The sequence below is a fragment of the Pipra filicauda genome, unplaced genomic scaffold, assembly GCF_003945595.2.
Source record: "Pipra filicauda isolate LSUMZ 115617 unplaced genomic scaffold, ASM394559v2 scaffold12_size5214236_pilon, whole genome shotgun sequence".
NCBI classification, from domain to species: Eukaryota; Metazoa; Chordata; class Aves; order Passeriformes; family Pipridae; genus Pipra; species Pipra filicauda.
Window position 1 is genome coordinate 2,114,692 of NW_024103763.1, and position 27,842 is coordinate 2,142,533.

At 36.3% G+C, this 27,842-nt stretch overlaps 1 protein-coding gene across 5 annotated transcripts in view; it reads right to left on the reverse strand.

Annotated features, from left to right (window-relative positions):
- The window catches only part of CNKSR2 (connector enhancer of kinase suppressor of Ras 2), a 210,175-nt gene that overhangs the window by 94,348 nt on the left and 87,985 nt on the right, over positions 1-27,842 (reverse strand). For 3 of the 5 annotated variants that reach the window (XM_027731127.2, XM_027731123.2, XM_027731124.2), the window contains exons 7-9: positions 21,873-21,932; positions 17,061-17,129; positions 1,083-1,229 (exon numbers count right to left, since the gene is read on the reverse strand). In XM_027731127.2, the coding sequence (XP_027586928.1) occupies positions 1,083-1,229; positions 17,061-17,129; positions 21,873-21,932 (276 nt within the window). The remainder of the gene's footprint in view (positions 1-1,082; positions 1,230-17,060; positions 17,130-21,872; positions 21,933-27,842) is intronic. The other 2 variants (XM_027731128.2, XM_027731125.2) reach the window with 1 other exon arrangement.

The following is a 27,842-nucleotide window of genomic DNA, read 5'->3' on the forward strand; positions in this document are numbered from 1 at the left end:
GTCTAGTCAGTTCTTTACATCTGAAAGATCAAGACATCTCAGTTATTTAAAAACTTACTCAGTTTTAAAGACTATGATGCATTTAACCATTATAATATATATATATGCATATATATATATATACATATATATATATATATACACATATCTGAAAAAAGTTCTTCACAGCATTAGTTCTTTCTAGGTATCTCTTAATATTTTAAACGGCAAAGACCACAGCTAATGGCAGTGGCATTTTCATATCTCATTTTCCTTTTGTCCAAACTTTGCAGAAGTCTTTTATCTTTGAAATGTACTTAATTTTTAATTAGAGTTTTTACTGTGATAATAAAAAGTCCCAAAGAAAATAAATTGCTAAACATTATTCTATCTGAATTGAATTGAAAAACAGATTATTTGTTGGTTCCATCTGTTGGTTACATGACTTCATCAGTCTGAACATAACTTTTATTTCCTAGAGTAATCCATCACAGTGACATTTTATCCTAGAGGTAAACATGAAAGCTTTAATGAAACCATTTCATTGTTTTCAGTATATTGCAGGCTTACTAATATTAGGTGCCCAGCTGATATCCTATGCTAACACCTCCTTATGTGCAAGGCAACTTTGACACAAATACAACTTTATTTACATGAGAAAAATTGATGGTCAAGTGCTTTATTGAATACAATCACCTTATAAATTTTCCTGTAACTTCATGAGTGATCAAACTGAGAACTCAAACAGTTTTTTCCCCTCTTTTTTTGAGGTTATATTGTACTGAGATCTTCACAGGAAACCAAACTAAAATTTATCCATTTGTAAAGCATGCTTCTTTTCCCTTGGCTAGAAAAATTATCTGAGGCTACTTTTCTGCACTGTAGAACACTGGGATGATTACTTCTTAACTTTGAAAAGTTCTAACAGGTTTAATTTCAATTAAGCCTATGAGAACAAACTTCAGAGAAATAATTTCAGAAACAATTCTTCAAAGTATACAAGAGTAAATCCATATGCTGCTGAGGATGAAGCACAATAAAGCATCATTGAGATAATCTATAGTTAAAATGATGGTGTATGACTTATGATTAAGCTTCATTACCTGCAGAGCAAGGGGCTTCCATCTCATATTTTTCAGTAAAGCTGGTGCTGAGGTAAGCATGCTCTGAGGTCGCTTTTTCAAAGTTAAGATAACACCACTCGGATCCTCTCGTAGTGCATTCACCAAATTTTTCAACTGCCACCCCACCTGGTAACCAGTAAAATCATTACAATAAAATTGAGGTACAGTATTCAATATGTAATGTTCCCTTTTTAAATAAGATTACTAAAATAACATTATAGGAGTGTATATATATATATTAAAGGAAATTAACTCTAGAAATGTCGAAATTTCATTACTGCATAAAAATCATGTAAACTAAAATAATTATTATAATGCATTACCATGTATATGCATCATTTCAGGTTTTAGAATTAATAAACTACTGTTACTTCACTGCAAATGCACAATTAAATCTCAAGGTGTTTTCAAACTTATCTCTGGTACACAGACTTTAGAAACTAGAAAGTTAAAAAGCCCTGGCTTCTGCATTGACAGTTCATTTCAAAACTGAGCATTTGGTACTTCATGGTTACTATTTAAAGTCCACTAACCACATGTAGTCATACACTACTACTCCTAGCAGCTTATGCGAGCACAAAACAGTTCAAGAAAATCTTCTACTCTTCACACTGCTATAAAAATAAAGTCAGAAACAAAAGGCCTTTTTAAAAATAGTACTTCTTTCATGATTCAGAAACAAATACAGTAAATCAATGACAGAAATGTAGTCCAATCACTACTTGACGTAGTCCAGCCCAAAGTAAAATTTTCCTAATTTAATTACAGCATTTTGAAATATTCTAAAATTAAAAACTTGACTAACATGGAAAGTAACAACTCTTTGTTTATAAATGCAGGATAGAACTTTCTGAATAATCTACTTTGCATTTTTGAAAAAAGTACTTCAAATAATAAAACATTACAACTGACAATGACAATAGTGTTAAGTGTGAATAATGCCTGATTACTAGGTATCTATTGTGAAGTGCTTTAAGGTGTTAAAACCCTGCTCTTTCAAGTTTGGCACTTAGATTGGCAATACATGGAATCATACATCCCTTGAAAGTCTTGGCCTGTAGAGTCAGAAGGTGATTATTTCTGTAAACTTGACACCTTTTCTACCTTTTTTTCTCTCCCTCCCCCCTAAACAAACAACTAAATTTTACTGATGTATAAAGGATCACATTTATAAATATTTTTCCACTTTCACAATTTGTACAAGAACAACATTAATAACAAAATTACCCAACTGAGAAAAGAAAAAATCTAGACCTCTGAAGTGATAAGGTAACTTAACCTTAAAAAGGTTATTTTGTGTCATGTCAATACATTTGAAAAAATGAAATAGACAATGTGAACAAAGAGAGTGCAGATGGTCCTTATCATTGCTATAGTGCAATGACACAAATATATATTTGTTACCTATGCTTAAGCAAGATAATTACAAGTAGGTTGTTGCTACTTATTCCCTACTACACAGAACCTCACTGTGTTTGTTTAATATCACTTATTTTAAGAACTGGTACTGCCATATGAACATGACGCTTAAGCCAACTCTAATGCTTACCAACCACCTGGAATCACAGATATTGCTCAAACCTCATCACTCTTTCCTCAGCTCCTGTGCACCTACCTGTCCTGTTTTCACCAGAGCAAAGTTCATTATATTCAGAATGTACTTCTACAGTAATATTATAGTATGCAAAGAAAATGGGTATTGACAACATGCATCATTAGAGAATATTTTTCAGTATCTACAGAAGACTTCCAAGCATGCTAAAATTCTTATTTTCAGTCCAATGTACTAAGCATATGGCTATCACACTTTGAATAAAATGAAACATTAGTGCAATCAACTCCAGCTCAATTCCTACATCCTGGTGAGGTCTCCACTGTGTTTCTACAGTATTTAAATGAAATGTCTCTGAGTCCAAGCTTTGTGTCTGAACATCATGATATAATTGAAAAAATACCTTGCTATTTACAACACTGTTTTCTTACTTTTAGACTTCCACCACTGCTTAGAAGCAATACATTCGCCGTAGTTACATAATGTCACTGAGGACATATGCAAGGTTTCACTTGATACCGAAAAGGAATACAGTTTATGTAATGTATCTCTGTACATAAGCTACTGCACACTGTAATTCCCTAATGTAACAACTGAAGACAGATTTCTGGAGAAGAATCCGTCTGCTGAATAAAGCAGCACAAAGAGCCTTGAGGCCTCTGATTTGGCCTCAATTAGGGAGTCAGGATGTAAAATACTTCCAATTTAAATTGGTAGGATGTTGCATGTTTCTCACTGAAACAGCCAGAGGAATATAAATACAATTGGGCTTTTTTTTGTTATGCTAGCATTTTAAAAATTATTTTAAATGTACTTTCATACTTTGCAGAGATAAACTGTATCTTGTATTTGAAATATGCCTTACCTTGCAATAAATGGGAGATTATCTGGTCTATGAGAGTTGCGGGGATTAAAGAAAAAAAAAATCACTTCAAAGCACTAAATCTGATGTATTTAATTTAGCAGCTCATGAATAAAAACAATTTAACTTAACTTTGCACAGGGAAATTCTGAGTTTACTATAAATTTCAAATTAAGTTCATCTTCAGTTTTTACTTAGTTCCCTGACAGTTTTCTGCCTATTCAGACAGGTCTTGAAGGCTTATCATTTGAATAGAAATTACTAAATTGGCCTAAGAGGAAAAAGTCACATTAGAAGCAGTCAACAATAAATTGAAGAAAATCAATATCCGCATAGGAGGCATGCTTTTCAGTTCCAACATAGTTCAATTCCTATTGAAATTCATATTGACACAGACAAAACAGAAGTAATTTTATTTGAGGGGGTCCAGGTTGAAAAGAGGAAAAGGTAGTGACTATATGTGGAACTGAAAACTGTTTTTCAGAAATTCACTTCAGGGATGTGTAATCTACACTTCCTTTTAAGTGCAATTTGATTTTACATACTGCAAAAAGGGACAGTAATAAGAAAGTTTCATTACTGGTTTGCCAATTCAATAAATATGTAAAAGGACTATATTAAGAGACAAGTTTATTTAAAATAACCTGAGCAATTAATTTCAAAAAGAGTGCACTATGCTGACCAAGTGCCCATTTTTAAAGACCAAGGAAGTTACTGTTGTTTGCTTTAAAATCAATCTGCATTGTTAAACCAGTGCCATCTAGAAGCAGCAGTCAGAAGAGGTGTCTTTGGTGGCAGCCTAAGCCCAGCATTGGGTTTTGCTGCCCAGTGCCTGGATCACTGCTCGTTGCCAGTGCAGCTCTTGGCCAAGCACAGGGAGGGACAAGGGCACAGAGGGCGGCCCACGGGTGCCCTGAGGGGTTGTGCTGAGCTAGTTTTGCCAAGGAGGCTACAGCACCTTTGCTGGAGTAGTTTACTGCCACAGAAAGGAGGGATAGAAGGGGTAGCCCACATCTGTGTCATCCAAGGACCAACAGCCCAAGGTCAGATAAACAGGGCTGCAGGGGGTGGCATGGGCAGGGACACCACCGTCCCAAAGGGGAGGGTAATATCCTGTGAGAAGAGAAACAAGCCTGTAGACAGGGTGCCTACAGCATCAGGTCACCTCCAAATTTCTCATTCATCTACCACTACATGCCCAGAGATTGTGGCCATGCTGGGAAGCCTCACCACAGTGCTCCAGAGATACTCAGGGCCACCCAGGTTGCCTCAGCAGGACAAGACGGGCATACAGGAGCCCTGTGCAGCTGCACCCAGATCTGACACATCCTACTCATCTTCCCTGCCAAGCACCCATTACCCAAAATCACAGAAAGCTTTAGCAGAGGGTGCTATCAGAGGTCTCCCATCCACCACCCAGGAAAAGAAGAGGCCTCTGAGCAAGTTAAGATATATTTTACAAGACCCCAATGTTTCTTTGGCTTAGGCAAGCACATCTGGATGATAATATTACAACAGCTTGAAATTAAACTTTTATTTTGAATTCCTATTCTAAATTGCCAAGAACTGTTACATTTTAAATAATTAAAAGTTGTTCTTAAGTAATTACTTTCTTCCCCAGACGAATCTATTCCCCCCTTTATGACAAGCTTAGAAAACTGGTAGTAATCTTCCCTTTTTCTGAATGAAGCATGACCGTTCATTGAATCTTTTTTTCACACAGCCACACTCATGGCAGTATTCCCAAACTCCCGTGCTCATTCTTGAGTGCTGCTGTATGTTATCATCCAGAGAGGAGCTCTGTAAAATATTAACATGCAAACAGCTCAAATACAATTGGATGGACCTAAACCAAGTATCTTTAGGATGCTACAAAATAACCTACAGCCTGAAAAATCTTGGACTTGTATCCCCAAAGAAACTATGGAACAGCTGCATCACTTAAAAGCAGTGTGAAAATCTGATACACATTGAAATGACATCATGCACAGGGTGGAATAACAGTCAAATGGTAAACAGAACAGAGTCCATAGTTTTACAGGAGTATTCCTGTTCAACAGGTCATCAGACTCTCATGAAAATTAATGAAAGCTTTCTGCTTCCATGAAAAGAAAACTGTTATTTTTTCTCCTGTTACTGTAAGTTTTTCCTGACTTGCAGATTTGTAGAAGGGAAAAGTAGCAACATCTTTACACTTTTAAAGAAAAAAAAATATATTCCTGCTAAATATAACCTGCAAAGCTATGTGCTCTTTTCTACCTAAAGAAATATGCAAAATCCACTCTAGTGTTTAATTTAAAAAAGTTAGTGGATTTGAGAGATAGTAAAAATTCTAATTCTTTCAATGTTGCCTGTAATTAGTTGCATGCATCCAGAGTGCTTTGACTTATCAACCTTTTCAAGCTTCAAGCTTTTACTCATTTTTCAGCTAAAAAAACATGAACAATTTCTAGGAGGGAAAGTGTATTCACCTTAAGAAATGGGTGTTTTTTAAAGAACTTCCATATCTAACACCATCTTGCATTTCATAAAAAAAATTAGTGCATAAGAAAAAATAACACAACACTACACTTCAAATAACTATCAAACATAGCACATTTTTAAGCACATCAGAATCTGACAAGAAATTTAACAGCATCGTGCTGTTAAATTAACAGATTGATTTCCACGAACACTGGCCAGAAAGGAGGATGGTCAGTTGGCAGCACCGTGAAACAAATATGTTAGTAGCAAGCATCTTCTTCCCTTCCCCCAGCTGCAGATGCCTGAAAAGGTGAAAAATTAATGGAAAGACATAGGTCTCCTGTTTCCAGAAAATATTACTGTGTGAGGAAATCACAAAAGGATGTTTACAACATGGACTATCACAGAGATGAAAGTTGTATCTGTATGTGATAGGGGAAGCAGTGTCAGGAGAGCAGTAGATGCCTTTTCAGGGATTTATCCATGGTCTTAAGCTAGCACAGTAATAGCATCCACACTTGCATAATGGTTTTCTCACAGAGAGATTAATAATATTGTGATTGCATAGGTTGCGATTCTAATTAAAGAGTATCTTGGCTATATTATTTAAATAAATGCAATTTTAATTCAATGCTAAAGTTCGTTCTGTGTATCCTTAAAATGTCACTGATTGCACCGCACTGTATCGTTGTCCAAAGTCACAACACAGTTTATATGTAAAGTACATTGAAGAAAATCTCATATTTTACTTGAAAAATGTCTGATGTTTCACTAAAACTTTTGTTTATTGCTATCAAACTATGAAATAACTGATTTTTATATTAATTTTTGGCTACATAAACTAAAGATCACAATTAAGAGACCATCCCAAGAGTAAACTAAGTTAGGATCCAAACTGAGAGTTGAGTGCAGAAATTACTGCCTCTCATTAAGGTGCCCTAAACACATTTCCCTCTCAGAAAACATACCTGATTCAGAGCATAACTTCTGACTGATTTTACTAGATTGCTCCTTTTAGTTATTTGCATAGCTCAGTACCACCATAATTCAACAAATTTCACAATGTTAGTAACAGGACTACAGAGCACCTCGGTAAAGGAGACAAGCATCTGTATTGTCCAATGGGGAACTGAAATTTGATTTGTCCAGGAACTCAGAATCCATTCTGTACTGAAGCTTGGACACTATTTAATAACAACGCTCACCATTCACTTTGTACTGACAGAATCAACCTTCAGCTCAGAGCTAATTTACTGTTTTGCTTTTGAGTCATTGTTAGTAACATCCTAGAACAAATAAACGAGCGTATTTGTTGAAACTCCAAAGACTCCAACTTTATGGGTTTGATTATATCCTATTTTACAGACATAAAGATCAATTATTAGGTATCATTTTTGAGGAAAAAGTGTCTTATTTCCCTATATCAAGGTGTGGCCCTAAAAAACGGGGTTGATTTCATTTCACTCGGTTTTGGAGTGCCTCTGAAATTCAAAGCATTCTCCTTCACTGGGGTACCTGCAGTGACTGCCTGTCTCCAGCATGGTGTCTATAAGGCATCTCTGTCTTCAACCAGGAGTACAGATAACCAGAAAAGACAGGTACTGGCAATTTGGAAGGCCTTCATTCAACCTTCCATCCACTTGCAGAAAAAGGGATCTCAGCGTTATTTATCCTCAGAGGGACTAAACTCAAGTCTTTCAAATGCTAGGTAGGTGTTTCAAGCATCAAGGTGTGCGTAATTTCAGGCTAAAGGCCTTCCCTGAAGGCACAGCGCTGTGCTGATGGCACCAGGCAAGTACAAACCCCAGTCATACAACAGACAAGAAACCACTAGGTCCTTGCATGTGGGTCAGGGATATGAGGGTTCTGGTCCCAATTCTCAGTGACCACTTTTCTGATATATAAATGCATAACAAATTACATACCTACTGCAGAGAACAGGTTCTGAGAGCCACATTGTGATGAGCAAGACCTACCCCTTCTTCAGCAAGGGCACAGACATTAAACTGCTATGAACAAAGCTGCTGCCACCATCAGAGTCCTCACTTGGCCTCATCATCAGGAGTTTTCAGAGAATATATGGAGAGCCTGGGTGCCTATTAATTTGAGCAGGGCTCCTAGAGAGGGACACTCTTCCACGGCCAAAGAAGAGACATTTGAGCACCCTTGGGTGGCCACAGATGAGTGCTAAGAAAACTCAAGTGCCGATAAATGTCTAAGGAGGCACAGAGAGTTGGTCGTACAAGCTGGAGGCTCAGGTGGGATTTAGGCTGACTGGACTGCACCTTGGTTTCTCATAGATTAAGTTGCACTATGGATGTAGGTGACCCCACCCTTCCTTAGGGTAGAGGAACAGCCAAGTTCTCCATATTTCACATGGCATAAAGAAGGTGCTCCTCAGGAGCGACCCTGCAGTATTAACCCACCATACAATGGGAATTTGAGCCATGTGTGTGTGCATTGCATAGTCTCATATTTAGATTCCCCAAATGCTTGTCCTGGAATTAAAATAATAAATATATGTAGACATGCATGCATACACACATACATAAATAATTTTATTTCAGATTAGATTTACATTGTCACAACTTAGTATTTTAGAATGATTCCAGTGAGTCAGTAATTCCAACAGTCCCTCTAACCTCCCTCTTTTTAGTGTATAAATAAACTACTTGAGATCCCCAGCTGCCCTGCAGCTAAACAGTGGTGCTACCCTTGAAACAGATGTTTCTTGAGACTGGATTCATATAGTGAAAAGAAATTAACATGTGCACAAAGAAATTATAAAAAAAAAAATCCTTAAGGTCACTAATGACAAAGCAAACTGAAAAAAAAAAAATCCAAATCCAAAAAAAGCCTTTAATTGAGCTGCAAACTTACGTTGCATTACTTAGCTAAAGGAAGAACAGGGATAGGAAGCTAAAAGAAATTGTCATAATAGAGGAGTAATTATTAAATCGTGAGAAATCTTTTCTTTTTTGTTCCATTTTACTGCTATTAAAATAATCAGCCATAAACTATGTACTGCATTCAAGCCACTGAGTTGTTTTAAGCCAGTAATTAGGTTTTTTCAAGTACAAATTTACAAATCCAGAGTACATCTACTCAAACAATAGAATTTCCCTGCTTTATTTTTTCCTCCCACATAACACAGCATTAATTTGCTTTTCTTACTGTTTTGATCTATTTTTACAACAACTATCACCGTCTTACACTTCCTCACAATTACCTCTTAATTTCGTCACAATAAGACAAGGGATTATGCAACAGAAGATCAAGCTGGAACCTGAAGATCAGCTGTGTCATTTACACAGTTGCTACCTGCACAAAGCACAGGGGTATTCAAAATTTTTCCATCCTAACTCATACGTGGTCCTGGGTGTGCACAACTGCGCTGTCAATTGTGTTGATTTGCTTTGAAGAAACCCCTCCTTACCTTTAATCACTTCCTATACAGTGTACTTCAATTTTCAGCAACCTCAGTTAAAAGGAAATTATTAGCAGCAGAATAACATCTGCCTTCCTTTCAAATACACGTATTTGCACTAACAGCAGGTCTTTTAACCTGTTCATATGAGACAAATAGAGTAACATAATCTGTATTCTGTTCTACAGACATAAACAATGTTAACAATAGAAAACTTCAATTCTACTTATTATCTGCTACCTGGGCATAAAAAATATGCTCTAATCATATATTCTGAAATAATCATTTTAACTGCAGAATTTATAGTACTCTCACCAAGAACATACTGTTAACATTTTAATTTAAATTGCCAACAAATACAATTTGTGCCAAGATTAATAGTCAGTAGCAATTACTGTAAGAATTTGAAAATTATTTTTATCAGGAATACATGCAAACATATTTTGACAACATATTGTCTTTCAATATTTCTGTTGAAAATATTAACACCATTTACATCACTGCTTAGAGGACTTTTTTTTCTACAAAAACACTACCAGGTGGGCAAAAAAAAAGCAAAACAGAAAACAACTCTAAAAAAATAAATTAAAATGCAAAATGCATCATCTCCCAGTATGTTCTGTGCAGAAAGATGAGTTTAACAAATAGGTCACAGGAATGCTCCACAGACTACTGCAGCAGTTTTTAGCAGATACATCCTCAGGAGTATAGTCCTAAGTATAGTTTGTATCAGAATACTTGATTTGGTTGTAGACTCAATAATGTGGCTATCACCAGCAGTGACACTATGAAGGCCCACCAATGCCATTTACAGAAAAAGTCAATTGATATTTGCAGTGGAATTCTTACTACAATTACACTGCCTTCAAAAGGTGCCTTGAAGTCAGCCCAGGTGTGTATTCCCAAACTGCAGCTGTACAGAACAGTCTGTATCATCAATTACAAAAGAACTTTTTATTTCCCCAAAGAAAAATAACCTAAGAACTCAATAGTCTGCTGAATATTATTTATAAATGTTCATACTATCACACGAGTAAACTACCAGGGCTCAGTGACAGTAGAGTTGTCCATTCTGGGGTACAGTCAGGACAGAAAAAAAAATAAAATAAAATCTCATTTTGAGTGAGTTGTAGGGCACGGCAAATGCCATCAGGTGAGCAAGACCAAAATCTAGTGTATAGTCAAAGAACCTACATCTCAGTCATATGAGATGATGGGCATCTTCTATTGCAGCAATTTCTTCTTGAAAGGACTTCCTGAAAGGACTTGTACAGCAATCCAAACTTCTCAGTGTTTGGCTGCTACACAGCTCCACCAATCCCACAGAGGAGGTTCACCATGCCCAGCATATGTTCTTCAAGCACTGTAGTGCACCATAACTGCAGCAGAGCATTGGGATCAGGTGCTCTGGAGCACAGATCAAAGAGCACACTGAACATGGGATGTCAGTGTCCAGGTCACAGGACCAGATGTGTCACTCACAAAGCCAGAGGCAGTGAGGAGCAGTTTCCACAACCATTTGTGACTTACGAGTGATCCTGCCAGTGTTCCCTTTCTATTCTGGGGCACGGTCAACCAGGTTTAATGCTTTCAGCTAGGACAAGTAGGTTGACTTGAAATTAAAGTAGAAAAGCTTATATAGTTTAGCTCATCTAGGGGACAGGTAGCTACTGGAAGGCAGCACAGAGTGGTTTTCTGCTGCAACTGAACTAATTCCACTGGAGTGACACAGATGTGATTAAGTGTGAAAATTTAATGTGGAATGAACAAAGGAAAATTATATAAAGTTTGGCAGAAACATGAAGCAGCATGGGCTGGCCAAGCTTATGCTGCTCTAACACAGAGGCAACAATGACTTGTTTGTTAACTGTTCTGTCCTGCCAGAGACAGAAGTGCAACTGGATGCCCGCACTGACACAGCACATTATTTACATAAAATTGAGCCTGTGCTTATCAAAGTGGTGTGTGTTTCAGACAACTCTGGACAAGCTCCAGGGATTAATGGAAAACAGATTCCATGGACAAGAGCATTCAGCATTTGTTCCCCTGGGGAAAAAAAGGTCATGTTTCCTCACAGATTTCCTTTCTGCGGTATCACACTTCCCTGACATATGGGATATAAAATAATATACTTGTGTTTATCTGCACATCTATGTAAAAAAGATAACATAAATAACGCCATATAATCTCAACACAAATTCCATGTTAAAGGGAATTGCAAGTTGACAAAAATATTTTTCCTTTTGAGGGGATCATGACAATTTAATTTCTTTATCAGTATTATACAATACTTATGGAGATTGTAAAAAAAGGATAAGGAGTTATACCAAAATTTTGAGAGGGTATTTGGGGGACAGACTACATTTGCAAAAACGTATGGACCTCATATCCTGACAAACTACAGAGAGTTCAGGACAGAGCCCTAGAGAACTAGGTTACTTCCATAAAGACTTCCATTAACATTTCTGGATAGACCAAGAAATCTTTTAGATGTAAATCCCACTCGCCTTTAAAATTAAATATTCGTGTTCACATTTACCAAACCATTATAAACAAAGGACACTCAAGGATTCAGAAAGGATTAAAAGCATGATTTGGGAGCTGTTACTCTATCTCCTCTTCCATAAAAGCACATGCATGACACCAACAGAAGAAAGCTGAGCAAAAAGCTTATTTCTTTTGAACTTTCATGATTTGCTGTTTTGTTGTTCAAGTCAAGCATCATAAGAAAATAAAAATACTGTTTTAAGTAAAAGATGTTGTTACTGGAAGTTCTATAAGATGTCAAACATTTAATGTCAAAAGCTTGGACTGACACTGCTGTTCCCTCCCTTATACTATTCCAGCCCATTTCTCCACTGAGTCGCTTTAGAAATACCATCTCCCTCAAAGTCAAACTAATAAGGCCTTAAATGAAATACCTGTGTTCACAAAAATCTAGCTGGATCAGAACTAGTCTGCTAAACAGTGCAGAAAAAAAATGAATAAACTGAAATATTTACATCATTTTTCTGCTTATAGGTGTTTGGGTTTGGCTTTCCCCCCCCCCCCAAATAAGAAGATATCTACTGCAAACTCCATTTTGGATGCATACACTCCAGAGATTCATATGCACCCCAAGCTCAATATTTCCTATGAACTGGAATTTATCAGCTCCCAACAAACCCTAAGATATTCTGTGGAAGACAAACTCTCCTCACTAATTGTACAGTGATCTTAAAAATCTGTTTCTTACTTTTTCTAAGGAAGGATTAGGTTAGGATAAGTATCTAGAGAGGTATCATACCCTTCCTTAAGTGTATACCCTTCCAATAAAGCAAAGTATGATCTTGTAAATGTATCTGTCGTGTTTCAGAGGCATTTCAGCAAAACATTTTTGTAGTGTAAATACAAAAAGAGTTCCTGCAACTCAATTCTCTGGACTTGGTTTGATGCGCTGGAGCTTCCACAGTAAGAAACTTGCTGTATAAAAGCGAGGTATTATCTACTACAATATTTCAAAAAATCCAATTTCAATGGTAACTTATAGGTGTTAAATACATTAAACATACCAGCTTCAGATCAGCAACAGATCAGTAACTGACCATATTCAACTATTATTTCCATCACTGATATGTACATTAGTTCTGAAGAGTTTTAGCCAACAAACACAAGTTTTGGGAATCCACAAGTCTATCAGTTGTCATATCAAACTTGTATTCAATCCATATTTATTCAAAGTATACGCAATGTGCCAAATATGCCTCCACAATAAAGAAACTATTACACAAAAGCAGCCTGTTAATCAAGAATCCTACCCATTGTGAGTCTATATCTCCCTGTTTTCCGCTTGGAGTATTTTCTCTACTGTTTTATCACTGATACAACCAGAAAGACTACTGGAGACAGTAATAATTCATATAGACAATAATATAGTTTCCTGTACTTTCAGTTGGTTAAAAGAATGACTATCTTGAGGCAAAATATACTCTTGAACTATATATGGATAGAAATACGAGTACTGCACAGTCCAAATTCTGAAATACCCGAATGAGGTGGGTGGCTTTGGTTCTTTGTTTACATTGAAATATTTTAGATGGGCTTTTAGAGAAGATTAAGGATGGAATTTTCAGGGAAGTTTAAGAGAAGACTGTCTAAATCCTTTATATTTTAATGGAGGAGTCACAGAATCATAGTACATTTTAATTTGAGAGAGGCCTTAAAGAACATCTAGTGTCAATCCCTCTGCCATGGGCAGGGACACCTTCCACTAGACCAGATTGCTCAAAGCCCTATTTAAGCTGTCCTTGAACATTTCCCAGGGATGGAGCATCCATAGCTCCTCTGGACTACCTATTCCAATGCCTCACAAGCCTTACAGCAAAGAATTTCTTCCTAACATCTAAACTAAACCTATCCTCTTTCAGTTTAAAGCCATTCCCCCTTGGCCTATCATGACAGCCTCTGTCAAAAGTCCCTCTTCAGCTTTCCTGTAACCCCTTTTTGGTACTGGAAGGTCTGTAATGTCTCCCTGGAGCCTCTTCTTCTCCAGGCTGAACAGCCCCAACCCTCTCAGCCTGTCCTCACAGAAGAGGTGCTCCAGCCCTCTGATCATATTCATGGTCTCCTCTGGACTTGCTCCTACAGGTCCACGTCCTTCTCCTGTTGGGAGGAGTCATGACCCTCAGTTACAGAGCCATTTAAGAAAATATCTGTCCTGTAAGGCACAACTGACACAGGAGATCCACACAGATATTTAACCTTGAGAAACCACTATTTAAAGGACAATTGTCTGAATACTAGGTTTTCACTGACTTTAAGCATAATTAAATTATTTTTTTATTTTCAACATTCCAGACATCCTGCCAGCAACAAGTGGAATAATCCTGTTATGGATGTTTTCCATCAAATAGCAAATGATCAGAGTAATCACTCGAAATTCTTTGATTTCACTGTCAAATGAAATACTACAAATATTAAGCATCACTACAAGCAAACAGAGGATGTCAATAGACAACTTAGAACTATTTGACACCCAGTATTAGGACACATATAATGAAAATCAATAAAAATCACTGAACTATTCTCCTACTTTGTCATGATGCTTATTTGAAAGCCAGTGGGCTTTCTGAAAAAGCAGCTTTTTCATAATCATTAAAATGTGATTCTTGCATAAAGTATTGTCTAATAAGATGGATTTTTAAAATAATTTCACGGAACTTCTCTTCCCTATATTTATATTCATTCTTTTAAATATAAAGTACCAAAAGACAGGTATTAACTTCAATTTGACAAACAAAATACACTGAAATAACTGAGGAAAATAAAGGAAAAAAAAAGGTTTTAGCTCTAAAATAAATTTAAATTTAAGATTTTTTTGGTTTTATACTTTGATTCTTCATTTAGAAGACATCACCTTAATAACAGTTACACATGAATAATACTTCCCTACAGCTTGAGAGTCTGGTATTTGAAAAATTTAGTCAGTTATTTCTATAGTCAATACAAGTGTATAAGTATGATGAGTTACATATGATACATATTGATATGTATGTCCTGTATTTTCAACTAGGGAGCAGTATATCAAGTGTGGAAAAAAAAATCAATACACAGTAAAAACAAAATGTAGTATCTTCAGAATAATTTATCTCCTAAGTAAGAACCACAGCAAGGAATAACACCTCTTCCCAGAAAAACAGATTCCTAGAACTGGACATTAAATTCCTCATGACAGGGGTCAGAATACAAAAGGAGTGACTTAGACTCTTGTCAAATTCCGCAGTATCTATAGAAAAAATGAAATATTTGAGCTCTATAAATTGAAGAGTGAATTAAGTGTACCTTTGCAAAGGTACCATGGGAGATGCTACCACATTTCTAAGAAAATTCTAGTTGACTTTCCCTGTAGAAAAGCAACACTAAAATACCAGAAAATTACTTGCATACAATATCAACAATGACAACCATTTCAATTATATTGTTGATAGAACAAAGAAAAGCACAAGCAAATGTGTGACTTAGTCTATGACTTAGTCTAGAAGTGACTAGACATATTCACTTCACCATATTAAACTAAGTCTTAGCTCTGTATGGTTGTTTTCCCTAGAAATGCAATCAATGTTTTTTTGTTTTCTGTACATCTGAAAATACTTAGCTTCACTGATGCAAAAGCCAAAACAACCAAATCCTACATTAAAAATTCCATCCAACTACATAAGAAAGCTCATCTTAAGGCTTGTCAAAACACTGTTATTAGTGTTAGGGGTAAGATCTGATCTTTACATCAAATAAATGCACTGTAGATGTGCTACGAAAACTAGAGTAAATACCTAACCAACTGGAAATTTTCAAGTTAACAAAGTAACTTTGCTCTACAGCACCATTAGAAATTGTTGGAAAAATTGGCTAGCATAAGTACTGAATGTTTAATGATGTGCTTCTTCAGATGTGTATATATTTTGATAGTCAGAATAAAAAAGTTCAAAAATGTTTTTCAAATTAAATTGATGCAATAAGCTTTCTTAGTGTAGAAAAACAAATAAATCAGTCATCAACTGTACATGAAAATGTACATGGATACAATACTTATGAAGAAGCTATATGGCCAAAACAGTATTGAAATTCACCCTGACCTGCTTAAATTTATCAAATTACATTGCATGGCTCAAAAGATAGCTTCTCATCAGTTAAGGTCCACATATGTATAGTATATTTGATATCAAATTTAGCTGGAGGGTATACTGAAATATTACACTAATTTGTGCAGAGGAGCTCACATGATGTACAATGGCTTAAGGGCAGAAGTGGAACCTCATGCAAAATGACAAAAAACACTTTTAACAAATGACTGCATTAATAACGGCAGGATAGGATATTTTTTTGTCTGTTAAAATGCTTGCAAGAACACATGTAACTAATACCATATATTGACTTTCACTACACTCAAGAAACTTTATACTTTGGAAAAAGAATAGTTGCTTTCTGTACTAACGGTCTGTTCTTTTCTCTTACCAAGCCTTACCTTAGAAAAGGTAAATTCATTTTAAGAGTTCACCAATCCTAAATAAAATCACCAGGAACTAACAAGTATCTGTTCCCACAAAGAGCAATTTGCATGGTATTATTAATTTCTTGCCTATCATATACGAAAGATTTGTTTCATTTTAACTTTCCAAGTTAAAAAATCTGTCTTCAAATTAAATTAATCACCCTAGTCATCCCTACGAGAATTTCACATGCCTGTGTTTTCAAAAATCACATTCTACACATTCCAGTGGGTTTGGAAAGTAGTAAGTTTTCCAGCTTTCAGGAAGTATTCTTGACCTTAAACCCACAACGGCACATTTCCAACTCCCTGCATCCCTTTGACCTCAAACTTCTATTTTACTAAAACCAACTGTTTATTAACAGATCATTGGTAAGCAGAAAACACCCTAACATACCTCCCAGGCCACAGCTATTTAGACTAATTTGACACCTCCTGTAATACTCAGACGATTGGGGCTTAGTTTAAGACTTCAAAACTATGTGGTTTCAAAAGAGAAAAGGAAAATTGAGATGTTAGAATAAAAAATGATTTATAAAAACACATTTTTCTACACATTTCTTCTCTACACATGCTAATGTGCCATGACACCTCTATCTCCAATTGACACAGAACATAGTTATACATACCACAGTTTGGTGGTTAACTTGAATCACTTCATCCCCAGCATGGATTTTCTTGCACCGATCTGCAGGTGACTGAATTTAAAATAAAAGAGATGATCAAGAATACAGTTCTTACCAGTCATCATCTCTCTTTCAGCAGTATGATTTCTAAGTTATGTAAACCAGGTTAGGTTGATAACGACATTCTACTGTGAAATAGAGAATTAAAGAAATATTTAATAAATCAATTATTTTTGTTGAAGAAAAATGATCTGTACTATTCTACACAATAAAATCGAATGTTAAGAAAGGTATGAATATATATACGATAACCAAGTCCTAAGGATTTCTTTTTAATTCCATTCTGACAAAAGGATGCTTTAATCTGCCTGACATCTCTTAAACCTTGAAAGGTAATCTTTGGTTGAATTTTGAGTCTATCAAGAATACCTGGCAATTCCTCATAAACAAATTTTGTAGCATTGCCTTTTTATTCTACAACATTTCAATATGTTGCAGAGAACTTCAGTAAATTACTGATCTGCAAAAAGTACACAAGGAGAGAGATTAGGTTACATATCACCTAGGAAGATTCTGTAAGTTAATGGTAACTTTGGTTTTGGATCACTATTAGGGTGAAAGAAATGCAAGCATAATAAAAATCCTACAAAGATCACACTTTTAAAAAAGCAAAGTAGTTTTGTTCTTTGCTTTTGCCTCAAAAAACCCCTTAATAACGACAAAAATAAAAACCAAATCGGAAACCCCTCCCACCCTCCTCCATAAGGTGAAATCCCCACACATTTTCCCATCTTCTGTCTTTATAGTAGACCAACTGTTTCCTGAGAGAAATACCTCTACGTTTAAAAGAAAATAAATTCCTTCAGCTTTTGATAGTCACAATACTTTAATTTTTCTCTCCATACTGCTGCCACCAGTCTAGGAAGGTACTTAAAGTCCACAGTAGAAGGTGAGACTGACAGTTTGAAAAAAAAAACAAAACAACAAAACATGTTGTTCAGGAGTAGATTTCCAAAAAGCTGCTGCAAGTTTTACATAAAGGAACGAAATGAAATTCATTTTCAGGTGAGATAACAGGTCATCTAGAGAAAATGCTCCAGGCCTGAAATGTGGACTGTTTGTAGTAACCTGTATCCCCATTCAAAGCATGTGTCCCATAGCTATACCATGACTTTCCAGTACAATTGCACATAATTCATGGCTTAAGTTAAGGACTGTGTTTAAAGAGAAGATATCCAAGAGAAATGAGAGGCTGAAAGAAGGGTCACTCATGACTCAGTCCTAAGAGACATTGCACACAACATCCTAAATCAAACTGGGCTGGTAAAAGTGTAATTGTACTTACATAAGGAACAGCAGCCTTGACTTTTTGGCACTACTTAAGCATTAAAGGTGTTGGCCGAGTGACTTGGGGAAAAATTTTAACACTGGTGATTATGTTCTAATAATCTGTCTTCTGCCTGGCATTTCACTAATCACAGTTACTCATTCATACCTCTAAAATCTTTACAATCCTCCAATGTAATACAGCTCTTTTAGCTCAGATGTAGTTTCACCTAAGACTTTTAAAATATAAATGCAAGTGAATCTTGTGTCATTACCTTTGAACTCTGCGAGACTTTATTATGACACAAACTTTCCTTTTTATTGTCTGCAGCACTTGCAGCTTAAATCTTGACAAAACAGGTATTTGTCTTGGCATTTTGCCAAGCCATTAAAATACGGTCTGAGAATCTTCAAACTGGAAAAGTCTGTGTTTAAAAAGCCTGATTGCAATTATGCCTCAAACACACTGCAAGGTGAGGTAAAAATAATTTATAAAGAAGTGCCAAGGCTGTGGTTTTATGAAGGAGTTCCAAGTCCTGCTCCTTACCGCTTTTTCCTCCCCAGTAAAGAATGGATTTTGCTGTAAAATAGTATCTTTTATTATAACTATCTAAGGAAAACAGAGGAGAATTGATAAGGTACTTTTTTTTAAATGTGAATACTGATCCTTAAGCACAAGATCCACTCAAGAAGTCCTACTAGGAGGAACAAAGTGTGTCACATCACAACTGTATCTTCATTAGTTGATAATTTGGTTCAACAGGGAGCTGAACAAGAGATGGAAGTATCTGTCACTGAGGGTTACACATCAATACCTAAAAGCTATTCAGAATCTGCTTAGAATTTCTTCTTCAGAATAGACTTAATTTTGTCCTTTAGGCTAAATGTTGTCTTTGTCCTATTTCCCCAGTATAACCACACTGTCTGAAAGTCCAGTTTAGACCCCCTGGAGCACATCTGCTGCATGCCCAGAGACTTTGCTGTTATTTCTTCCAAAAGGCCTCTCTTCTCTGAGATAAGGGTGCCACACAAACCCAACCAGTGCACAGTAAATGGGGACACTGGAAGCACCCCCTTCAAAGCTACATTCCTGCTGGAGATGCACTGCATGCTATTTCTTTAGAAAAATACTCTTTTCTATTGGAAAACCAAAGGACAAAATGGTTTTATTTGAAGGATACATTTGATTCATGAATTAAAATAATCTCTCCAACATGGTCTGAAAGGGCTACTCAACAAGAAACCTAAAATCTCTTGCTGGACCAATACACACTTTAGATTTGTTACTTCCAAAAAAAAAAAAAAGAGACAGAAGACATGAACTGGAAAGCTCAGCTTACTCTAATGCTACAGGACCACCAGAGAGAAGCAGTGACCTGTAAGGAAACACTGCTCTCTCACAGTTCAAGTTTCAGAGCTCAGCTGCTTTGATCTGCAGGGCTGATGTGTTGGGAGAGATGACTCCTGATGCTGAACAGCAAGATCCAAACTGTAATGGGCTTTGCAGCTGGACATCAAACATCTCAAATGGCAAAAAGAAAAAGCACAACTGTGGTTACAAAACTACTATCTCACATTAACATTACCATGCTACTGTGTTTAACACGGAGATATTGTGCTTTTCTGGGATCTTTCAGACAAAAAAGTCTGCCAGTGTCTCACTTGGAAGAGCAGAGTCAGAAAGAAAAGGGACAGAAGATTTTTTTTCAAATGGAAGAGATTTTGGATTCTTATTGTTTCCTAGAAGTTAAACTGTATTGCAAGCAGTAAACATGTCAAGATCAGCAGGTCAGCTCATATGTGCACTATCATGATCTTGCTCTGGCCATGCTGCTTAGATGTTTCTCCTCCCATCTATCTGAATCAAAACTTTTTTTTTTGTGTGTGTGTGTGTGTGTGTGTGTGTGTTAAAGGAAGCAGCTAGTGAGTGTGTTTGTAAAAGCAGGAGACATCCTGCTTTCTCTAAAGCACTACTCATTTTCACAAATGCTTTAACATACAAAGGCTTTTTCCCTTGACAACAGAGTGCAGTTTCTTGGTCGACTGTGAGCACCTCCAGGGTGTCACAGTGAGTGAAAGAGTCAGTAAAAACAGCAGAAAAGTCATCATGACTGAAGCTTCCTGACATAGCTTTAAATTATATTCATGAATCACAAAAGATAAGAGTTTTGAGGGAATGCATTAAGATTTTATTTTTATCTTTGCCCCTGGGAAATTAAATCCATTAGTAAGTCATGAAGAGAAATTGTTCCTTTTTTAATCCAAGAGAAATTCAACTGTAAAAACCATTCTCTTTATTTCATATATTTTCTAGATTAAGCTCAACTATGGTTCTGTTGGGTTTGTTTAGTTTTGCTAATCTCACTGATGATGTCTCTAGCTGTAGGCCTGACTCTCCAGAATTTTGATTTAAAGGATGATTTTTTTAAAATTTTCCTTATTTTAAGACAGGTGGCATTTACACGAGTTCTACAGCAGAATATCTATATATATTGGTTATAACCCATGGATATCCTGCCCACAGCAGCAGCAGAAAACAGAAAGGAAAAAGGCTATCAGATTGCAGCTCCTATGAGAGGAAGAAAACAATTTTCCTATTTTATTGAGATATTAACAGAACCTCACAGCAGATCAGATGCAGCAGCTGTAAATACCAGGTAGGTATTTTGCATTTCCCACAGGATGACACACTAGCAGGATAAAACAAACATTTCTGACAGCTTCATTTCAAGAAAATGCCATCAAAATCTTTGAAAGGGATTGCCTAAATCATTATGGAACAGTTTCGTGTTGTTTAGTGATTGTTCTGTATTAATTGAAGATCATGGATAGAAGCCTTTCCCCCAAAATTATCGTTTTGCTCACCTCCTAACAGACAGCCAGTTCTCTGAATATGGTGTACAAGGAAAGGAGGTTGTATTTCAAAGGCTTTTGAAAAGTAGTCTATTATGTTTTACTTTATCTAATGCCTTTAGTGAGAATTAGTACACTGGTAATAAGTGTTCCTTTCTACAGGTATTACTCAGAAGTTCATGCAGAAATATATGGTTATTTGTCAATGTAAGGGGATGTTCATTTTCATGCATTCATTTATTACAAAATGAAGATTGATAGATGGAAAATATAAAAGCTGTTTGTCTAATTCTTCAGCAAACTCCAGCATAACAGCCTACACATAATATAGACATTTATCTTTTATTCACAGAGCAAAATAACTCCAAGGCAGCTGCTTCCTGTCTTGATCAACTGCAGCATTTTAGGTAAGAACAAATCAAAATTGCTTCCCCTGGTCCTTAACTGGGAACAACTCTTTCAATTCTGTGTTAAACAAGCACAAGCATCTCTGCTGTCCAACATGCCATTGGTCCCCAACAGCCAACTAGCACACGTTTGCAAGCAAAATGTAGTCTACAGCAAAGGGAAAGCATTAACCACAGGTAAGGTCAAAAAGGTTTCCAGGCCTGAACATACAGTATTAACAATACTTACATTTTCTGTTGTTCCAGTAATTACATGGAGACCATCATATGTTGACTTAATGTACATACCCTAAGAAAAAGACATCATGGGAAAGAATTTTTAAAGTGTTTCACAAACCATCACCATCCAAACAAAATTTGCATATCTCTAAAAGAATCTGTCTTTTCTTTTTGCTTTCTTTAAGATTTGTGGATTTTAATACATGCCATGAGGAATTTGTCTCTAATAGGAGAGTGCTTTTTGATACACTTCAAGAGGAACCGCCCAAATTATTTTGGCCCTAATTAGCAATAGGAAACTAAAACTTTTGCCACAGTTGTGTCCATGTATACTTCCCAGTTTTTTCAATACACTCCTTCAACTACAAATATAACAACACCTGATTACAAAAATCCCCAAAATTACAAATTGCCTTAGTATGACCAATACTTTCATTTTGCTTTGAAAACTAGATTGGGTTTTAAAAGATCTGGAGTCTACAGTAGGTAACACTACAAATGTAACTTTCAAGCTGCAAATGACCGCTCGGAATTGTGCCTGCAGAATGGCTGCAAGATTTTCTCACAGCCCCACTCATCTCAGTGGACAGTTTAGCTATAAAACTCAATGATGCAAACTTAAACATCAACTTTGTTAGCTATCCCAATTCTTTCAAAAAATATGAAGAAGGAGGGATAGCTTATGAACAGACAGAAGTTCCTGCATGGGTAGTTTAACACAGTGTCTCAAATATGCTTTTTCATCAAGCCTTAATTCAAACATTTTAACAGCATCCACTATGATACCGAGAGAAGGAAAAAGTAGACATAATTGACAGACACTGAGCATTCAACAACTTCTGAGGAATCTCCTTTCCCCCAACCACTCATGAAAGCAGGTAAACATCCTCTCCGTAGACTTTTTCTCCTTTTAATCACAGTGCCACAAAGAAATCTGTTCCTACCTGAGGAACAGAGTGCACTTACTAGTGAATAAGTATGGTAAAGAGGCAAAGAGGATGTATCAGGTTGGACTAATCTGATTTGGGACTAGAACTCACAGACATTTTGGTAGCAGAAACAAGGGAGTACACCTCACTTAACAAAGTGGATAATATCCCCAGTAAAAAAAGCAGGGACTTTATGAGTTTCTCAGGATAAGGGGCTCAAAAGTAAACTCAAATTCTGTTCTGCACAATTATATAGTGGTAATGGCATCAAACCCAGTTGTCATCTTGAGCTGCCACAGCTCGAAGGTAACAAATCAAGAATCCGATCATCTAGATAACAAATCAAGCTCATTACTACACAGTCAGAAACCCCTAACATCATCCTTAAACTTCCAGTGTCTCTATGTACCTTCAGTAATTTGTCCATCAGTTGGCCCCATCATGCAGTTTCCGCTTAATTATCTCAAATATAGAATGGTTTTTTCATACATTTATCCTCACAACACCCCTGTGAGGTAGGGAAACACTAATATACACACATCTTACAGAAAGTGTAAGGAGCCACAAAAGAGGCTGAGATATGTTGGTACCTGTTATTTAGCACACATACCTGCCCTCAAACCACCAATAATCAGGGCCTAAATCCCTCTCAGGATCCAGATCTAAGTGACTGGGTCATACACCCTGCAAAAGCTAAAATCATGGCAAAAGCTAAAATCACAGTGACCATGGTGACAGGAACATTGAGTCAGGTCCCCACAGAGAGCAAGTTCTGAAGAAATTAGTGAGTTACTGCTTTTAACTCTAAACATCAGGGTGAAAGCTGAGGATACAATCTCACACTCAATGGCTATGCAGTGTTTAGTTTTGTGCAAAGCATTATTCCAAAGGATAGTAACATCATCCAAGTGTGCTATCACAGTGAAGTGCAATTCACATCCAATCTAGTCTTTTCCACAAATTTAAAAGACTTTGAGAAAAGAGGAAAAAGAACTTTTGCAGAATGCTCTTTAAAGGCTAAGATCAAGACTGCACACATTAAGAGGTAAGAGAGAAGTTGAAAAAAAACCCATCTCAGATTGTATTTTGTGCACATGTGTAAAATTAATAAATGTTACATTAGTACCATGTCACATTAATTTTGCAAGAGCAAGAATTAATAATTCTTGTTATAGAGCAGCTTTTAAATGAGGAGAGGTAACATTTTGCAACAGAAAACTGAGCCCCTTTTAGCCACGTTCCTCCACTCCTCCTTTTAAGTGAACAATATATGGGAAATGGTACAGAGAAGAGAATGTTTCTGGCTTCAATTGTTTTATCTGGAATGGAAATAAGAATACCCAAGGCATTTACAAGTTTCCCCCTCTCTGCCTCCTTGTGGCTGCACAATATCAACAGTACTTTCAGCAATCAAGAATACAGGGGAGATCAGTGTGCGCTGTTCATCTGTACTGAAACATTGTTAGATATGCATCTTAGGTATTCAAAGTTAATGCCATGGTCCCTAAGAATTTACAAGAATCAGTTACATCAAATGGAAGGAAACCATAAGCTAACCAACCTAATAATCAGGAATAAATGTATGTCTGGATTAAAGAACAGGTAAACCATGCTTAATTGCATGCGAGATTATTCTGATCAGTTATGGGTAGAACTCTAATTTCAAACCAAACATTATATTTTATCTTGGTGATTCAGTTAAGGGTTAGAAAAGAGACCTTGTGACTTTTTCTTTTTTTTTCCTTTCTTTGTTTTTGCCTTTTTTTTTATAACAGTGAAAACAGAATATGATATACTTCTAAAATATTTTATGCAATGTTGGATAGAAAAGAAAAGAAGATACTAATTCCATTTTATCACACACGTTTTTACTTTCACCGTGACACTATTTTAATGGAGCCCTCAAAAGATGCACGTGCCTCTTTAACCCCAAACAGCTCACACAATCCTGTTCATAATTATTTCCCAGTTTCTCCACTATTTCAAACAAAAAAAATGTCAGGAGAAATATTAGGAATAGTAGTACATTGGATTCCTGGAAAGGGAGTCAGCAGTGCACCTTTAATCAGTTGCCATACCCTGTTGTATCTACGACTTGTATTTTATTAGTGATTTTTTTAGATGACAGGTGTCTTTTGTGTTTGCTTCAACAGGTAAAAAGGAACTCTGACAATCACTCTCATGTTCTGGTGGATTTACCTTTGCATTTCTGAATCTAGTAAGCTTGAACACACAGTACAGTACCTTACCTGACTGGGATTAAAGTGATTATATGAACATGAAAAAATTGAAATTCAAGATTAACCGTTGCTACAGTTCTCTGATATTCTGCCCTATAATAAAATAAAGATAAAATAGGAAGTGACTGTTGCAGAAAAACTACTCAAGGAAAACTTGACTTCCTGCTTTTTGTCTTAATACACTCACTGTTTTCAATCAAACAGCAATATTTTTAAGTTTGTTTCACGGGAAAAGATACTACCTAAGCTAGTCAGTTTTGTCTCTTTGTAGAACATCAGCAGAGTAAAAACACACAAAATTAAATTCTGCTCACTAATACAGAGGAAACAACTTAGAAGCCCTCAAATTAAAAAAAAAAAAAAAAAGGGAAAAAAAGGAAAAAAGAGAGGATCACACATGGGAGCAGGCTGGTGATTGCAAAGCTGACCACATTAGTCCATTTTATGTTTTTTTTAAATAACTTTCTACCCTGAAAACTCTTTTCACCCTTACAGCCCGCAGTGGCTATGCAGTATCTTTTCCCCCAGCAACACTCACTGGAGAACACAGGAATGCATCCAGTCACCTGGGAAAGAGACCAGGGATGGGGGTGGGGGGGGAAAGGGGAAAGAAAACCAGAACACCAATCCCAAAACAGACCCATAACATTGCTTTACCCAGTACACAAGAGGTTTCCCACATCACAACAACATTTTCTGCTTGACAGATTTACTTGCTTGACAAGTTATTTAGTCATAGATGGTAGCTAGTTTTAATATCTATAAGACATGGTAAACCCTGCAACACATTTACACATTCCTTCTGCATTCAGGTATTGGTCTGACAATTTACATTTACCTCTGACAAATACTTACGTTTCCACAAGAAAAGATCAAACACAGTGAAGGAACTATTTGTGCTTATTAAAACATTCTGATAGTGCTCCAATCTTTTTTAAGTTGTAAAAACTTCAACCATTTTCTTAATTCCATCATATATTTACCATGAGTTCCAAACTTTTAATTTCCTTCTCTTCTTCTTTCCTTTTTCTCTCCCAGATTTACTTCAGCTTCTTAGCTATGGAATTTGAGACATGTTAGATATTCTGTTTATGATAGGTGACAAAAAAAATCTTCCCAGTTAGCAGCCATCCTTGTCTTTTTCCTTCTGCTTGAAGCCTTTCCGTCCTTATAGAACATTTTATTTAGTGCTTGGTAGAGCCAGCACAGAACTGTCATGCAGGTCAAAAATCTACAGGAAAGTTGATCATATTTCCACCTCCATAATTGCACAAATCCTGGAAGAAGGTCCAGAAGTTATCGAGCTTCACATTCATCCAAGTGCTTGTGATGTGCAGAGAATATTCTCACTTCCAAGCTCCACCATAAATTCTCACACTGACACACTTAGCACTCAATAGGGCAGTACTGATATGCAGTCACTGTATCTTAATTGAAAGATGTTAGTTTAAAAAAACAAAGAAACAAAAGCCCAACAACCCAAAACCATATAAAGCACCAAGAACAATGTGACAAAGGTGATCTGTTAACAAGATTGGCACTGATACAAAGAGAAAGGTTATGATATTCACCCTTCTCGTGCAAACAAACCTTCCTTGGCGCCTGCTCTGAAGAGCTCACAATCTACAGGAGACGGCACAATGCAGAGGCAACAGAATAGTGGAATATGGGCAAGGATGAAGGGAAAAAATATGACTGTGTCAAAATAGCATTGTATCCTTCTAAGGTTTGTATACTGCGTGACTGCTATCTTCCTTTTCAGAAAAAAATACATATAATTATTTTTATGACAATGACACAATAATCCTCAGTCAGCATCAAGACCCTGTTGAGTTGGTTCACAAACACAGTAAAAGAAAAAAACCTGCCTGAAGAGCTTCCAGTTTAAACAGATAAGACAGACACAGGGTATAAAACAGAGGCACAAAGAAGGAAAGAGATTCTCTCATCAACTACCCAGCAGGAACAGACCCATGAAACATATTCTTATTTACAAAAAAACCGTTCAACATTTTTCAGTCAGTAATGGTTAACATCAACCAACACAAAGACTTAAATGAGGGGAAAACACCACAACAAAATAGTCACAAAGACAGAAAGAAAAAAAATTAAAGTTCAGATATAAATGAACAGAACTCATAAAAAGGTGATCAAGAGAAAGGGGAAGAAGATTTCCTAATTACAGTAGAAGATAGGATTTCAAAAGGTTGACTGCAGTGAAGTGGTATAAGAGCTAAAATTACAGGAGTAAGGGCAGGGAAAAGAGGGAGGGGAGAATCCATGAAAAGCTGATATCCTGAAGGACAACTTCAAAATGCATTCAGAGATAAAAAAGAAGAGGAAGGGAAAACAAATTGCAGACTAAAACAAAGGATGGGGCAATATTTAATCATCCAAGTGTTTGGGATTGTTCTCATATTTTAATAGTGATTTTCCAAAAGAAAGAAAATTAATTTAGTGTACAATTGTTCTAAATACCTTGATATACCAGATTTGTCAAAAAAATAAATCAAACCAAAACCCAGCAGCAACCGACCCACAAACCAAAATATTCTCCAAAAGTATGAAGTCCAGACAACTTTAAAAACATGCAGCAAAGAGTACAGTTCTTCAAGAAGATTCAAGAAAATGGAATGAGAATAAGTTTGGACAGAAGTTACAAAAGCTCTTTCTTTAGGCAAAAAAATGTTTAACGGCAGTGTGATCACCTTCTACTCTACCTTCAAAAATTATGGGAAGAGATATTATAAGAGACGTAAAGTCATACAGCTAGAATTGTTATCAGTGTTGGCTTTTTCCATGCAGTGGGTG